The 17,031-nt window shown below is 46.3% G+C and overlaps 1 protein-coding gene across 1 annotated transcript in view; it reads left to right on the top strand.

Annotated features, from left to right (window-relative positions):
- Nucleotides 1-17,031, top strand: part of atp13a3 (ATPase 13A3) — a 173,847-nt gene that overhangs the window by 113,273 nt on the left and 43,543 nt on the right. The window contains exon 24 of the mRNA XM_085990222.1: nucleotides 16,184-16,280. Within this exon, the coding sequence (XP_085846348.1) occupies nucleotides 16,184-16,280 (97 nt within the window). The remainder of the gene's footprint in view (nucleotides 1-16,183; nucleotides 16,281-17,031) is intronic.

Raw genomic sequence — 17,031 nt, forward strand, 5'->3', positions numbered from 1 at the left:
TCTTTCGGAAGCTGCTCCATTTCCCACAACCTCATCCTCTCTTCTTCCTTGTCCACAGCAAATGCCTTCCTGCATCTTGGCTCACCTGCAGGAAGGAAAAAAAAAGGGTTAAAATGGTTGCCCTTGTCAGCGCTAAGATGCTTGTCCTGGAGCATTGAGAAATAGCAAGTGAACAGGTAATCACTTGATTGTGGGCTATCCTCCTATAATAGGGAATAAGGAAATAGCAGAGACGTTAAACAAATGTTTTGTATCTGTCTTCACAGTAGAAGACACCAAAAAAAGAACAGAATAGATAGATACTGAACAGGGATAGATACAGTACTCTGCGGCCAAGAGCAAGAGTCCAGACGACTGTGTTGCCTGTCTGCCTGCCCTGTCTGGGCTGGAGAGGAACTTGCAGTGGGAGGGGGAGGAGCCAGTGGTCGTGGTCCACGTAGGTACCAACGACCTAGGTAGAACTAGGAAAGAGGTTCTGCTGAGAGAATATGAGCAGCTAGGGGCTAAATTAAATAGCAGAACCTCAAGGGTAATAATGTCTGCATTATTATCTGAGCCACGAACAAATTGGTATAGGGTAAATAAAATTAGAGAGATGAATGCGTGGCTCAAAGACTGGTGTGGGAGAAATGGGTTTCGATTCCTGGGGCACTGGCACCAGTACTGGGGAAACTGGGATCTGTATCGTTTGGACGGTCTTCACCTGAACCGTGCTGGGACCAGTGTTCTGGCGATATAACTAGGGCGGTAGAGAGGGCTTTAAACTAAATAGTGGGGGCAAGGGATCAAATTTGGGAAGATGTGGTAAACCAAAGAGTAGAGACAAGGCAAGAGAGAAAGGTATTAATATGGGAAATGATAAACAGACCGTGACAGGAAGGGATAGAGAGTACAAATCTAAGAGTAAATCAACAGATAAGGCTAGAGGTTACAAAAATAGTAAAAGGACAAAACTAAAGGCTCTGCATCTGAATGCACGTAGCATTCAAAACAAAACAGATGAACTGATAGCGCAAATAGAAATAAATAAGTACCATCTGATAGACATAACAGAAACATGGCTGCAGGATGACATAGATTGGGACCTGAATATTGAAGGGTACATGACATTTAGGAAGGACAGGAAGCTAGGAAAAGGCGGAGGGTGGCTCTGTTAATTAATGATGGTATTAGCACAATAGAGAGGGATGACATAGAAACATAGAAGATAGGAGCAGGAGTAGGCCATTCGGCCCCTCAAGCCTGTTCCGCCATTTAATGAGATCATGGCTGATCATCCAAATTCAGTACCCTATAGAAACATGACCCAAGTTCAGGAAACCAGTATGTAGAAGCGGTTTGGGTAGAGATGAAAAATGATAAAGGCAAGAAGCCACTTGTGGGAGTGGTGTACAGGCCCCCTAACAGTAACCACACGGTAGGATGGAGTATAAAGGAAGAAATAATGGGAGCTTGTCAGAAAGGTACGGCAATAATCATGGGGGATTTTAATCTACATATAGACTGGAAAAATCAGATGGGCAAAGGTAGCCTAGATGAGGAGTTCATAGAATGTTTCGGGACAGTTTCTTAGAACAGCACATTCTGGAGCCAACCAGAGAGCAGGCTATACTAGACCTGGTATTGTGCAACGAGATAGGATGAATTAATGACCTCATAGTGAAGGCGTCCCTAGGTAGCAGCGATCATAATATGATTGAATTTTACTTTCAGTTTGAGGGAGAGAAGAGTGGGTCCAAGACTAGTATTTTAAACGTAAATAAGAGCAATTATGAGGGCATGAAAGTAGAGCTCGCTAAAGTGAACTGGCAAATTAGATTAAAGGATAGGTCAATAGAGTTGCAGTGGCAGACATTTTAAGGGGATATTTCAGAATACACAGAATATATACATTCCAACGAGAAAGAAAAATTTCACGGGGAGGACCCACCATCCGTGGTTAACTAAAAAAGTTAAAGATAGTATCAAACTTAAAGAAAAAGCATATAATTGTGCAAAGATGGGTGGCAGGTCAGAAGATTGGACAGAATATAAAAAACAGCAAAGAATGACTAAAAGATTAATAAGGAGAGAAAAATTAGAGTACGAGAGAAAGCTAGCTAGAAATATAAAAACAGATAGTAAGAGTTTCTATAGATATTTTAAAAAGAGTTAACAAAGTGAGCGTTGGTCCTATAGAAAATGAGTCTGGGGAATTAATAATGGAAAATAAGGAGATGGCAGTTGAATTGAATGGGTATTTTGCATCGGTCTTCACTATAGAGGATACAAGTAACATCCCAGAAATAGCTGTAAATCAGGAAATGGAAGGGAGGGAGGAACTCAAGAAAATTATAATCACCAGGGAAGTGGTACTGAATAAATTGTTGGAGCTAACAACACAAAATGCTGGAAAAACTCAGCAGGCCAGGCAACATCTGTGGAGAGAAATTATAGTCGACGTTTCGGGTGAACCCTTTTTCAAAGCTGGAAAGGAAATGAAATAGATCGAAGGCAGGGCTGCGATAGAACAAAAGAAGTAAAAAGACATTAAGATGTATTCAAAACCAGATGAGATGGTAAAAGGACAGTGGAGACAAAAGACGGCTCAGATTAGGTGTGAAGTGTACTGGCAGGATGGGAGACAACTGCCATGTGGGAGAGAGAAAAAAAAGGAAAGCGGGGGGGGAAGGTAAAACCCAAAACAAAGGGGTGGAAAAAAAATAGAAGTAAAAATGTAATAGGGGCCGAGGTTATGATCTGAAATTGTTGAACTCGATATTGAGTCTGGAAGGCTGCAAAGTGCCTAATCGGAAGATGAGGTGCTGTTCCTCGAGTTTACGTTGAGCTTCCGTGGAACAGTGCAAGAGGCCAAGGGCGGTGAGGTCCGAGTGGGAATGGAGCGGTGAATTAAAATGACAGGCGACCGGAAGCTCAGGGTCACCCTTACGGACTGAACGGAGGTGTTCCGCAAAGCGGTCACCCAGTCTGCGTTTGGTCTCCCCAATGTAGAGGAGACCGCATCGTGAGCAGTGAATACAGTATACTAGATTGCAAGAAGTACAAGTAAATCGCTGTTTCACCTGGAAGGGGTGTTTGGGGCCCTGGACAGTGGGAAAGGGGGAGGTATAGGGGCAGGTGTTACATCTCCTGCGCTTGCACGGGAAGGTGCCAGGCGAAGGGGAAGGGCTGTTGGGGGTGATAGAGGAGTGGACTAGGGTGTCTCGGAGGGAGCGGTCCCTACGGAATGCTGAAAGGGGAGGGGAGGGGAAGATGCGTTTGGTGGTGGGATCACTTTGGAGGTAGCGGAAATGGCGGAGGATGATCCGTTGAATGTGGAGGCTGGTGGGGTGAAAGGTGAGGACAAGGGGAACCCTATCGTGGTTCCGGGAGGGAGGGGCAGGCATGAGGGCAGAAGTGCGGGAGATAGAACGGACACGGTTGAGGGCCGTGTCAACCATGGTAGAGGGGAATCCTCGGTTGAGGAAAAAGGAAGACATGTCGGAAGCACTGGTGTAGAAGGTGACATTGTCGGAGCAGATACGGCGGAGACGGAGAAACTGGGAGAATGGAATAGAGTCCTTACAGGAGGCGGGGTGGGAGGAAGTGTAGTCCAGGTAGCTGTGGGAGTCAGTGGGCTTGTAGTGAATATTGGTCGATAACCTATCCCCAGAGATGGAGACGGAGAAGTCGAGGAAGGGAAGGGAAGAGTCAGAGATGGACCATGTGAAGGTGAGGAAAGGGTGGAAATTGGAGGCAAAGTGAATGAAATTGTCTAGTTCGGGGCGAGAGCAGGAAACGGCACCGATACAGTCATCAGTGTATCGGAAAAAGAGGTGAGGGAGGGGACCTGAGTAGGACTGGAACAAAGAGTGTTCCACGTATCCCATGAAAAGGCAGGCATAGCTAGGACCCATGCGGGTACCCATAGCAACACCTTTGATTTGGAGGAAATGAGTGGAGTTAAAGGAGAAGTTGTTCAATGTGAGAACAAGTTCAGCCAGGCGGAGGAGGGTGGTGGTGGGTGGGGACTGGTCGGGCCTCTGTTCAAGGAAGAAGCGGAGCGCCCTCAGGCCGTCCTGGTGGGGTATGGAGGTGTAGAGGGATTGTACGTCCATGGTGAAAAGGAAGCGGTTGGGGCCAGGAAACTGGAAACTGTTAAAGTGGCGGAGGGCGTCCGAAGAGTCGCGGATGTAGGTGGGAAGAGACTGGACAAGGGGAGAAAAAATAGTCGAGATATGAAGAGATAAATTCCGTGGGGCAAGAACAGGCTGAAACGATGGGTCTACCAGGGCAGACCTGTTTGTGGATCTTGGGAAGGAGGTAGAAGCGGGCTGTGCGGGGTTGGGGAACTATGAGGTTGGTGGCCGCGGGGGGAAGATCTCCAGAGGAGATGAGATCAGTGACAGTCTTGGAAACGGTGGTTTGATGTTCGGTAGTGGGGTCACGGTCCAGGTGGAGGTAGGAGGAGGTGTCGGAGAGTTGGTGTTTAGCTTCCGCTAGGTAGAGGTCAGTTCGCCAAACAACAACAGCACCACCCTTGTCAGCGGGTTTAATGACAATGTCAGGGTTGGATCTAAGAGAATGGAGTGCTGCAAGTTCAGAGGGAGGTAGGTTGGAGTGAGTGAGGGGAGCAGAGACATGGAGACGGCTGATGTCACGGCGGCAGTTAGCGATGAAAAGATCTAGAGAGGGTAAGAGGCCAGCGGGAGGGGTCCAGGTAGAACGGGAATTCTGCAAGCGGGAGAAAGGGTCAGTCGTGCGGGGGGAAGACTCCTGGCCAGAGAAGTGGGCACGGAGACGAAGGCGGCGGAAAAAGAGCTCAACATCGTGCTGAGCTCGAAATTCATTGAGGTTTCACAGCCACATCATTTTCCTCAGCAACTGTCTCCGGTTCCGACTTATTCCACGTGGATTCCAACTAAACTTCCACCCTTCGTGTTTCGGATCCACCCAGGATTACAAATATCTCCAAGATATTCATCGTTCCTCGAACTACTGCTCTCGCCGCATCCTGAGATCCACGTTCAATGCCATACAGCGCCACATGAACACTCTCGACCTCTCTCTTCAGCAACACCGGCGCACTCTATCGCAAAGCTGTCCGGGTCCACAGTTCCATTTCATCCTTCGACTCATCCGATGCTTCAACAAAAAACTTTTTTTCTTCCTTTCCGATGTCAAGGATCGCAAGCTTCATCAACTCTTGGACACCAACGCCCCTCCGGAACCTTCTTCCCCTTCACTTTCCTCTGACCCCCCCTTCTCCCAATCTCACCCCCTGCCGCATTTTCACTATCCCCTCTGACCTTCCACTCTCTGACCCCGAACGATCAGTCCTCAGCAAAGGCCTGAGCTTCATCCCCATACAGCCCCACAATGAATTTCGAGCTCGGCAAGATGTTGAGCTCTTTTTCCGCCGCCTTCGTCTCCATGCCCACTTCTCTGGCCAGGAGTCTTCCCCCCGCACGACTGACCCTTTCTCCCGCTTGCAGAATTCCCGTTCTACCTGGACCCCTCCCCCTGGCCTCTTACCCTCTCTAGATCTTTTCATCGCTAACTGCCGCCGTGACATCGGCTGTCTCCATTTCTCTGCTCCCCTCACTCACTCCAACCTACCTCCCTCTGAACTTGCAGCACTCCATTCTCTTAGATCCAACCCTGACATTGTTATTAAACCCGCTGACAAGGGTGGTGCTGTTGTTGTTTGGCGAACTGACCTCTACCTAGCGGAAGCTGAACGCCAACTCTCCGACACCTCCTCCTACCTCCACCTGGACCTTGACCCCACCACCGAACATCAAACCACCGTTTCCAAGACTGTCACTGACCTCATCTCCTCTGGAGATCTTCCCCCTGCGGCCACCAACCTCATAGTTCCCCAACCCCGCGCAGCCCGCTTCTACCTCCTTCCCAAGATCCACAAACAGGACTGCCCTGGTAGACCCATCGTTTCAGGCTGTTCTTGCCCCACGGAACTTATCTCTTCCTATCTCGACTCTTATCTTTTCTCCCCTTGTCCAGTCTCTTCCCACCTACATCCGCGACTCTTCGGACGCCCTCCGCCACTTTAACAGTTTCCTGGCCCCAACCGCTTCCTTTTCACCATGGACGTACAATCCTTCTACACCTCCATCCCCCACCAGGATGGCCTGAGGGCGCTCCGCTTCTTCCTTGAACAGAGGCCCGACCTGTCCCCATCCACCACCACCCTCTTCCGCCTGGCTGAACTTGTTCTCACATTGAACAACTTCTCCTTTAACTCCACTCATTTCCTCCAAATCAAAGGTGTTGCTATGGGTACCCGCATGGGTCCTAGCTATGCCTGCCTTTTCATGGGATATGTGGAACACTCTTTGTTCCAGCCCTACTCAGGTCCCCTCCCTCACCTCTTTTTCCGATACATTGATGACTGTATCAGTGCCGTTTCCTGCTCTCGCCCCGAACTAGACAATTTCATTCACTTTGCCTCCAATTTCCACCCTTTCCTCACCTTCACATGGTCCATCGCTGACTCTTCCCTTCCTCGACTTCTCCGTCTCCATCTCTGGGGATAGGTTATCAACCAATATTCACTACAAGCCCACTGACTCCCACAGCTACCTGTACTACACTTCCTCCCACCCCGCCTCCTGTAAGGACTCCATTCCATTCTCCCAGTTTCTCTGTCTCCGCCGTATCTGCTCCGACGATGCCACCTTCCACACCAGTGCTTCCGACATGTCTTCCTTTTTCCTCAACTGAAGATTCCCCTCTACCGTGGTTGACACGGCCCTCGACCGTGTCCGTTCTATCTCCCGCACTTCTGCCCTCACCCCTACCCCTCCCTCCCAGAACCACGATAGGGTTCCCCTTGTCCTCACCTTTCACCCTACCAGCCTCCACATTCAACGGATCATCCTCCGCCATTTCCGCTACCTCCAAAGTGATCCCACCACCAAACGCATCTTCCCCTCCCCTCCCCTTTCAGCATTCCCTGGGGACCGCTCCCACCGAGACACCCTAGTCCACTCCTCTATCACCCCCAACAGCCCTTCCCCTTCGCCTGGCACCTTCCCGTGCAAGCGCAGGAGATGTAACACCTGCCCCTATACCTCCCCCCTTCCCACTGTCCAGGGCCCCAAACACCCCTTCCAGGTGAAACAGCGATTTACTTGTACTTCTTGCAATCTAGTATACTGTATTAGCTGCTCACAATGCGGTCTCCTCTACATTGGGGAGACCAAACGCAGATTGGGTGAGCGCTTTGCGGAACACCTCCGTTCAGTCCGTAAGGGTGACCCCGAGCTTCCGGTCGCCTGCCATTTTAATTCACTGCTCCATTCCAACTCGGACCTCACCATCCTTGACCTCTTGCATTGTTCCACGGAAGCTCAACGTAAACTCGAGGAACAGCACCTCATCTTCCGATTAGGCACTTTGCAGCCTTCCAGACTCAATATCGAGTTCAACAATTTCAGATCGTAACCTCGGCCCCTATTACATTTTTACTTATATTTTTTTTCCACACCTTTGTTTTGGGTTTTACCTTTCCACCGCCCCCCCCTTTCCTTTTTTTTCTCTCTCCCACATGACAGCTGTCTCTCATCCTGCCAGTACACTTCACACCTAATCTGAGCCGTCTTTTGTCTCCACTGTCCTATTACCATCTCGTCTGGTTTTGAATACATCTTTTTACTTCTTTTGTTCTATCACAGCCCTGCCTTCAATCTATTTCATTTCCTTTCCAGTTTTGAAAAAGGGTTCACCCGAAACGTCGACTATAATTTCTCTCCACGGATGTTGCCTGGCCTGCTGAGTTTTTCCAGCATTTTCTGTTGTTATTTCGGATTTCCAGCATGTGCAGTATTTTGCTATCGTAAATTGTTGGAGCTGCTGGCTGACAAGTCCCCGGGTCCTGATGGACTTCATCCTAGGGTCTTAAAAGAAGTGGCTAGTGAGATAGTTGATGCGTTGGTTTTAATTTTCCAAAATTCCCTAGATTTGGGAAAGGTTCCATTAGATTGGAAAATAGCGAATGTAACTCTTTTATTCAAAAAGGGAGGGAGACAGAAAGCAGGAAACTACAGGCCAGTTAGCTTGAAGGAATAATTACAAGTCCTAGCGCTTTTGGGCTACCCCAGATCAGGCGTATTCCCCAGACGTTCACCTTCAACTTAAGTTAGAGATAGCCGAATTCCATAAGACACTTAAATGGGTCTAAAGGTTCAGACTATCTCTCCCTAAAGGAAAGGAACGACTAAAGATGTTACCGTCCTCCAGATAGTACTTTTAATAAGTTGAACTAGACAGTAACCTTCCGGATATTATGAGGGTCCGGAATACCCCCCAGAATTCTGCAGCTCCTTACAAAAGAGTGTACAGAATTTGGGTTCGCGAGTTTATACAGAATTACTCTTTGAGACAATTCTAAAAATATATAGTTTTATTTAAGAGCCAACATTCAGTTAACAGCTGTTGAGTCAGTCGCAACATTAACAATTCAAAATACAGATAGCTTACATTTCTTATTTCTCGGAGATCTTTATTTTCCAATCTTTACTTCGTTACATTTCTACATTTCTTACTTATTTCTAAATCCAGATTATCCACCAAAATCAATTACTATGATTTCCCGAGACTCATAGTTAAAGACTTGCAGAGCTGCCTCTGAATAGTTGAGAAACGCTTTGCCCGTTCAGCGAGTTCTGTCTTTCTGTTAAAAAGGTCTTAGTTTTATACCCTTTTGGCATTGGTTTCTTCTTTGAAGTTCTCTGCTGATGTCAGCTAATTGTCTTTATTGATTCTCTCTTTTGAATGCTTTCTATCTTACTATCAATTCAACTATTACATGCATAATTATGTCTCTACCTTTAGGTGTTTCAAAAACCATCATAAAAACAATATGACAGTAGTCTTTATTTGATGTCATTCTTACAAAATGTTTTCATTTAATTCTTAATATTGGCTTTACTGGTTTTAAGCAGACATTGTGGGGGTGATTTTCATTGAGAAGTCGGGAAGGAGGCGGGACTACAACTTTCGGGGTTGTAGTCCTGCCTCCATCGAGATGCGGCCAATCCACGCGATTTTAACTTGATTGACATTGTTGAGCCCGCCCAGCGGGCTCAGCAGGCCAATTAAGGGCCACCCGGCAACAGGTGACATCACAGACTGAAATTTCATCTGTCAAGAGGTATTGACAGATGAAATATCAGTGTTTCACAGCTGTTTGAAGCTGTCAAACACTGACAGTCTTACTTCTAACCTGAGTCCTTCTACGCAGACTCAGTTAGAAATCTCACCGGCACTGAAAGCTGCAGGCTGTCACTTTTGACAGATCGCAGCCATTCTGCTTTCTGTGCCGGCTGAATGATGGACTCCCGAAACCTAGAGGAAGGAAGGCTGTAAAGGTAAGTACAGGTAATTTAAACTTCTTTACACACTTTAGACACACCAAACACACTTACCTTTCCACTCATGCACACATCACTCACCTGAACACCGACATCTCGACCCCTCCAAGTCCTTCAACCCGACGGCCCGACGACTCTAACTTGGCGTGGTTTGGAGCCGTCGGGAATTCCACACTTCAACCTTCAAAATAGGGATTAGGCTAAAAACTGCCTGTTAACTACCTGTTAACAGGCAGTTAATTGGCACTAATCCCTTCCCACCTTGGGTAGGCGGGTCCCAGTGCGGGGCGGGTACCCGCCTCCATTGAAACTGGCTTGGGGGCGGGATGGTGTCGGGACCCCCGATTTCAGGATTTTAACCCCCCGCATGCCTCCAATCCCGACTCCACGGCACAATGAAAATCCTGCCCAATGTAATTGCTTGGTGTATCTATTGAAGTCATATCTTCAAAGTGTTGTTGTTGGTATCATATTTACTATGTCTAAATTAAAGACACTTTGACCAGAGTGTTTCATGCATTTCTAGCTATCTCAATTGGTTGTATATTTAATCGTGTTTCCTGTCTTCCAAGTTTAACATAAAAACTATTTGACCAGCAGGTGTTTCGTTTACTTGATGTCATCTTTTCAAAGGCATATGCCTCTTTTAATGTTTGTGTTTCTGTTCCAACGTGTTAGTTTATAACACCTGAATTGGGTCTTTTCATCCAAACCGTAGACCTTTCGGAAGCACCAATGGTTTGCTTCAATCTTTCATTGTTTTAGTATTTTTAACTAATTCCCATTTCAAAGCTTGTTTGATTTTTTACAACTTTGTTTAACAATTGGTCTTTATCTCAGAAGCCTGTCCTCTGTTTACAGCCTGTGTCTCCGAGGCTTTAGATTTTTAAACCCAGTATATTATTTAATAATATCAGAATTCTGTTCATATTATGGTGTATCTTTCTGAAATATGGCGTATTCTCTCACAAGCTTAACATCTGTCATAGGGAAGATGTTATAAGCTATTATTAAAGACATTATAGCAGGGCACTTAGAAAAGTTCAAGGTAATCAGGCAGAGTCAGTATGGTTTTGTGCAAGGGAAATCACATTTAGCCAACTTATTGGAATTCTTTGAGGAAGTAACATGTGCTGTGGATAAAGGGGAACCGGTGGATGTACTGTACTTAGATTTCCAGAAGGCATTTGATAAGGTGCCACATCAAAGGTTATTGCAGAAAATAAAAGCTCATGCTGAAGGGGGTAACATATTGGCTTGGATAGAAGATTGGCTAGCTAAAGGAAACAGAGTAGGCATAAATGGGTCATTTTCTGGTTGGCAAGATGTAACAAGTGATGTGCCACAGGGATCAGTGCTGGGGCCTTAACCTTTTACAATTTATATAAATGACTTGGATGAAGAGACCAAAGGTATGGTTGCTAAATTTGCTGATGACACAAAGATAGGTAGAAAAGTAAATTGTGAAGAGGACATAAGGAGGCTACAAAGGGATATAGATAGGTTAAGTGAGTGGGCAAAGATCTGGCAAATGGAGTATAATGTGGGAAAATGTGAAATTGTCCATTTTGGCAGGAAGAATAAAAATTAAGCATAAATGGTGTGAGGTTGCGGAGCTCTGAGATGCAGAGAGATCTGGGTGTCCTAGTGCATGAATCGCAAAAGGTTAGTATGCAGGTACAGTAAGTAATTAGGAAAGCTAATAGAATGTTATCGTTTATTGTGAGGGGAATTGAATACAAAAGTAAGGAGGCTATGCTTTAGTTATACAGGGCATTGGTGAGACCACATCTGGAGTACTGTGTACAGTATAGGTCTCCTTATTTAAGGAAGGATGTAAATGCGTTCAGAGAAGGTTTACTAGACTAATACCTGGAATGGACGGGTTGTATTATGAGGAAAGGTTGGACAGGCTAGGCTTCTTTCCGCTGGAGTTTAGAAGAGTAAGAGGTGACTTGATTGAAGCATACAAGATCCTGAGGGGTCCTGACAGGGTGGATGTGGAGAGGGTGTTTCCTCTTGTGGGAGAATCTAGAACTAGGGGTCATTGTTTAAAAATAAGGGATCACCCATTTAAGACCGAGATGAGAAGAAATTTTTTCTCAGAGGGTTGCGAGTCTTTGGAACTCTCTTCCTCAGAGGGTGGTGGAAGCAGAGGGGTCAATTTTCTGGCAGCCGTCGGGCGGCTTTTCATGTGGCCGGGGGCCGAAAATCGCCAAAAAAGCGGGTCGGGACACCCCCGCCTGATTCCCCGCCCCGTCCGACTTTCGGACCGCCATTTCCCCGCAACCCGCTTCAGTCCCGGCCGCCGCTGGCGGGACTGGTCGTCGGCACAATAATGTTGTTGAAGTAGATTTTCCGGGGCCGTTGCGACTTTGGGGCTTTCCCCACATCAAACACGCCTGCGGGGAACACCGCTGATGAGACCTGGCGTTAAGCTTGCCGGTTTGCTTGCTGTCAGCTGCAGGTCAATCGGAGAAGCTGCGATTTAAAGGGACAGCACTTGTATGTTGAAGGACCTTGTTGTTGCAGGTTTGGGGCTACTTCTTCAAGGCTTAGATACAGCTGTGGAAGGTTGGAGCCTCACACACTTCTCCAATGCGATCTCCTGGGAAGCCCCTCTCGCCACCCTCACTCAGCGCTTCCTCAGCGGAGGCATCTACGAGAAGCATGGGACGCCTTTTTTTTCCTTCCCTTCTTGCCATTAGAGGATCTCCAACAGCAGAGGCGGCAGCAACAGAACCAGGAACAGCAGGATCAGCAACAGGAGCACCAGGCTGCTGCTCACTCGCCTGAAGCTGCACAGGCCAGAAGGGGCCAGCGCTTGGAAGTGGCTTGAGAGCACCTTGCTGCGCTTTAGGGGGCCATGGGGACCCGTATCTGCACTGGCAGTCCTACTCAGAAGGACTTCCATGAAGAGCTGGTTTCTCTGTTCAACAGATGGCCAACGCTCCTCAAGAGATGTCATTCTCTTATGAGCACTCACCATGTTTTCCGTTCCCTGGCGAGTTATCTCCTCCATGGAGGTTGCCAACCTTTCCATGGTGATGCGTTCATGCGCCAATGACTCCACAAAGGCTCTGCTCATGGTCGCTATGGACTCCTCCATTCGCTCCACACTCGCAGCGACCCTGGAGACAAAACCTGCCAGAGACTCCTGCATCTGTGCATGGAGATCCATCACCTCTTCTCTTGCGGATGGACCCAGAGGCAGAGGGTCGACATGCAGCACAGCTGAGCTGAGCTGGCAGAGTCCTGCGCCCTCCGACGAGGACTCTCCACTGCTGTCCCTGTCTCCAGAATCTGCTGAGGCTCACTTGTGAGCTGTGAAACACCAGGTGACAACACTACTCTATGTCCCGAAGGTCTCCCCGAGGTGTGAGTGTCTGTGCTGGTGCTGGGTGCGCTTACTTCTGCTGACGCTGTGCCCTCAGAGGTTGGAGCTTCCTCTGAGGAGTCTGGCTGCACAGCCTCTTCCTCCTCCTCCAGTGAGGATGGGGGCTCTGGATGGTACTGTGGGGGAGTAAAGGAAGGAGTTAGAGATGTAATGCCAAGGTTTTTCTGGTGACTCCCAGCAAGTTGGCATCCGCTGACACCTGCATCCATGCAGCATTGGTCTCAGTGGGAGGCCTCTTCCTCCCTGACCTAGGGAAGAGGACCTCCCTGTGGGCCCTAACCCCATCCAATAATGCCTGCAGTGAAGCCTCGTCGAATTTGAAGGCAGCTCGGGGTCTGGCACTGGCCACAGCTGCTGCAGGCTCCTCTGCCATCCTGTATGGTTCGTTTGGAAGCCTTCAGAAGATGCAGCACTTGCTATGGACCTTGAAAGCACCACGAATGATGACATCATACTGTGGGGATTTCTGACTCGAATTGGACAATTAGCAAGGCTTCCCACATGCTGGGAAATAATTGGCCACTTGAGGGAAAATTGCGTGGAGCTGGCTGACACTTTTTTGTGTGTGTCAGAAACCCCACATTCGGGGAAACCCGACCATTTCCCACACAGGCCAAAAATCGGGGCCAGAGTCTTTGATAAGCAATGGGGTGAAAGGTTATCGGGGGTAGGCGGGAATGTGGAGTAATCAGATCAGCCATGATCTTATTGAATGGCGGAGCAGGCTCGAGGGGCTGAGTGGCCTACTCCAGTTCCTAATGCGTATGTTCATATGTAGAAATAGTGGGGAACCAAAGGTTTGATGAGAATGAGGAACTTGAAGTAATTAATATTCGTAAAGAAAAAGTACTGGAGAAATTAATGGGACTAAAACCTGACAAATCCCCTGGACCTGATGGCCTACATCCTAGGGTTCTAAAAGAGGTGGTTGCAGAGATAGATGGTTGTGATCTTCCAAAATTCCCTAGATTTTGGAATCCTCCCAGTGGATTGGAAGACAGTAACTGTAATAATGCTATTCAAGAAAGCAAGGAGAGAGAAAACAGGGAACTACAGACCAGTTAGCCTGACATCAGTCGGCTGGAAAATGCTGGAATCCATTATTAAGGAAATGGTAGCGGGGCACTTAGAAAACCATATTGGCCCGGAATTTGCAGTTGTAATGATGGCGAAAACTGGAGTCTGTACATGCGCATTTAAACGTGGAAATCCTGAAGTTGCTGTCAGTGATACCCTGCTCCTCCACAGGGTGCGCTGTTACAGTCCTCTCAGATGAAATCAATTAGAAATCACTGAATTGACGTGAACTTCCATTCAACTCTCGCTGTAAAAACTGTTGAAAAAGTTAAGCCGTGTTGAATGAAGTGTAACTGAGTTTTTAACGCCGTACTAAGTCATAATTACTGCTGAACAACTCTCTGGCCCTGAAAAAACAATTTTATATTTGTGGAATGTCAAATTTCTCCATTCCATAATCAAAATTCCAAAGATTTTTAAAATAATAAAAATTCATTTTTATTTTAGTTTTTAAAGTTTGTTTGATATTTCAGCTTCTGCCTTAATCCCATGTGTATGTCCCAATCTTTATTTCACTTTTTGTAAAATTATAATAAGTGAATGATAAAACCTGCTTGTTACTTCCTGGTTTGTGGTCTGTGAGAATTCTTCAGTGTGATTTGCTGCTTAGCTTGTTTGATGACATCACTGTTGCTGGGCTCTAGAGATCCCCTATAGATGGCGCCCAAATGAAATTAATGTCGGGAAAGGTGAAATCCATGCCACAGAGACAGCTAAAGGTTTGTGGGCCGCTTTCTTCGAGGTCAGCAGCAAGTGCTGTCACTTTGCCGCTGACCACAAAATCCGGACCAGTATGATTAGGCAGAGTCAGCATGGTTTTATGAAAGGGAAATCGTGTTTGACAAATCTATTAGAGTTTTTTGAGGATGTAACTGGAAGGGTAGATAAAGGAGAACCAGTGGATGTATATTTGGATTTTCAAAAGGCATTTGATAAGGTGCCACACGAAAGGTTGTTACACATGATAAGGGCTCATGGGGTTGCGGGTAACATATTAGCATGGATAGAGGATTGGTGAAAGGACAGAAAACAATAGAAATAAACGGGTCATTTTCGGGTCGGCAGGCTGTTACTAGTGGGGTGCCGCAAGGATCAGTGCTGGAGCCTCGGCTATTTACAATCTATATTAATAACATAGATGAAGGGACTGTGTGTAATTTATCCAAATTTGCTGATGATACAAAGCTAGGTGGGAAAGTAAGCTGTGAGGAGGATGCAAAGAGTTTGCAAAGGGATAAAGACAGATTAAGTGAATGGGCAAGAATGTGGCAGATGGAGTATAATGTGGGGAAATGTGAGGTTATTCACTTTGGTAGGAAGAATAGAAAAACAGAATATTTTTTAAATGGGGAGAAACTATTAAATGTTGGTGTTCAGAGGGATTTGGGTATCCTTGTACATGAAACACAGTAAGTTAACATGCAGGTACAGCAAGCAGTTAGGAAAGCAAATGGTGTTTTGGCCTTTATTGCAAGGGGATGAGAATACAAGAGTAAGGAAGTTTTGCTGCAATTGTACAGGGCTTTGGTGAGACCACAGCTGGAGTACTGTGTACAGTTTTGGTCTCTGTCCCTAAGGATGGATATACTTGCCCTAGAGGTGGTGCAAGGAAGATTCACTAGATTGATTCCCTGGATGAAAGAGTTGTCCTATGAAGAGAGATTGAGTAGAATGGGCCTATACTCGCTGAAGTTTAGAAGATTGAGAGGTGATCTCATTGAAACGTTGAACATAAGACGAGAAAAAATTGCTTCCCCTTAGGTTATTGAAAATGTTTCAATAACCTGACAGGAAGGAATTTTTTTCTTTGTCTTTTTTGAGGTTTGTTAATTTAAAACTAACTTAATTCTGTGCTCACAGTTTAAGACAAGCACCTGCTTACATCTATGTCATCTAGTTTCAGCATACTTAAGACTGGATGTGTATCTATCTCCCCCCCCCCCAACTCTGGTTCATTTTATGTTTAATGAAACCAAATTTAGTTCTGAGTCACACCTCATAGCAAGGAACTTTGCTTTGCTTCATGTAGTGATGTTAAATTAATCCCTCTGCCAACAAAAACCTCAATAGTGATGACATCCTCCACTCCAACATACTTTACAAAGTATAAATTGCTAGTCTACTGATGGAATTTACTTAGTAGACCATGTTGTTCGAAACAGTTAATAAATATTTAAACGATTTTACTTGTAGCATTTAATTCAGTGATGCATGGCAATATTGAGTTTCAGTGAGATGTAATTGAAACAAAAAAACTGAATCCGAATGAAGTGACTTCTTTTTTTTTTGTTAACTGTATTTAGATGAAGATAAAGCTTTGTTTTATGTCAAGCAGGGAAGGACGTGCTGCATTGATGACATCATTCTGCGTGTTCAAGTTCATGGCCTTGTACAGTATAATCCAATATCTGAGTGTTACCCTACTATATTCTGTAAGTATTTGTTTTAGATTAAGAACATAAGAACATAAGAAATAGGAGCAGGAGTAGGCCAATCGGCCCCTCGAGCCTGCTCCGCCATTCAATAAGATCATGGCTGATCTGATCCTAACCGCCAATCCACTATCACAGAACCATCTCCTGAATCTAACAGAATTAGACACACGAAATAGGAGCAGGATCAGGCTACACGGCCCCTGGGCCCGCTCCGCTACCCACAGGGCCATGACCGATCCGAACCTAGACTCATCTCCAAATTCCTGCCCGCTCCCCGTAACCCTTAATTCCCTTTACTTCTAGGAAACTGTCTATTTCTGTTTTAAATTTATGTCATGATGTAGCTTCTACAGCTTTTTGGGGCAGCATATTCCATGGACCTACCACCCTCTGAGTGAAGTAGTTCCTCCTCATCTCAGTTTTGAAAGAGCAGCCCCTTATTCTAAGACTATGCCCCCTAGTTCTAGTTTCACCCATCATCGGGAACATCTTCCCCGCATCCACCCGATCCAACCCCTTCACAATCTTATATGTTTCAATAAGATCGCCTCTCATTCTTCTGAACTCCAATGAGTAGAGTCCCAATCTACTCAACCTCTCCTCATATGTCCATCCCCTCATCCCCGGGATTAACCGAGTGAACCTTCTTTGTACTGACTCGAGAGCAAGTATGTCCTTTCTTAAGTATGGACACCAAAACTGTACGCAGTATTCCAGGTGCGGCCTCACCAATACCTTGTACAACTGA

This window comes from Somniosus microcephalus, chromosome 6, assembly GCF_052327205.1.
Source record: "Somniosus microcephalus isolate GS21.2 chromosome 6, FLI_Smic_1.0, whole genome shotgun sequence".
Lineage (NCBI taxonomy): Eukaryota > Metazoa > Chordata > Chondrichthyes > Squaliformes > Somniosidae > Somniosus > Somniosus microcephalus.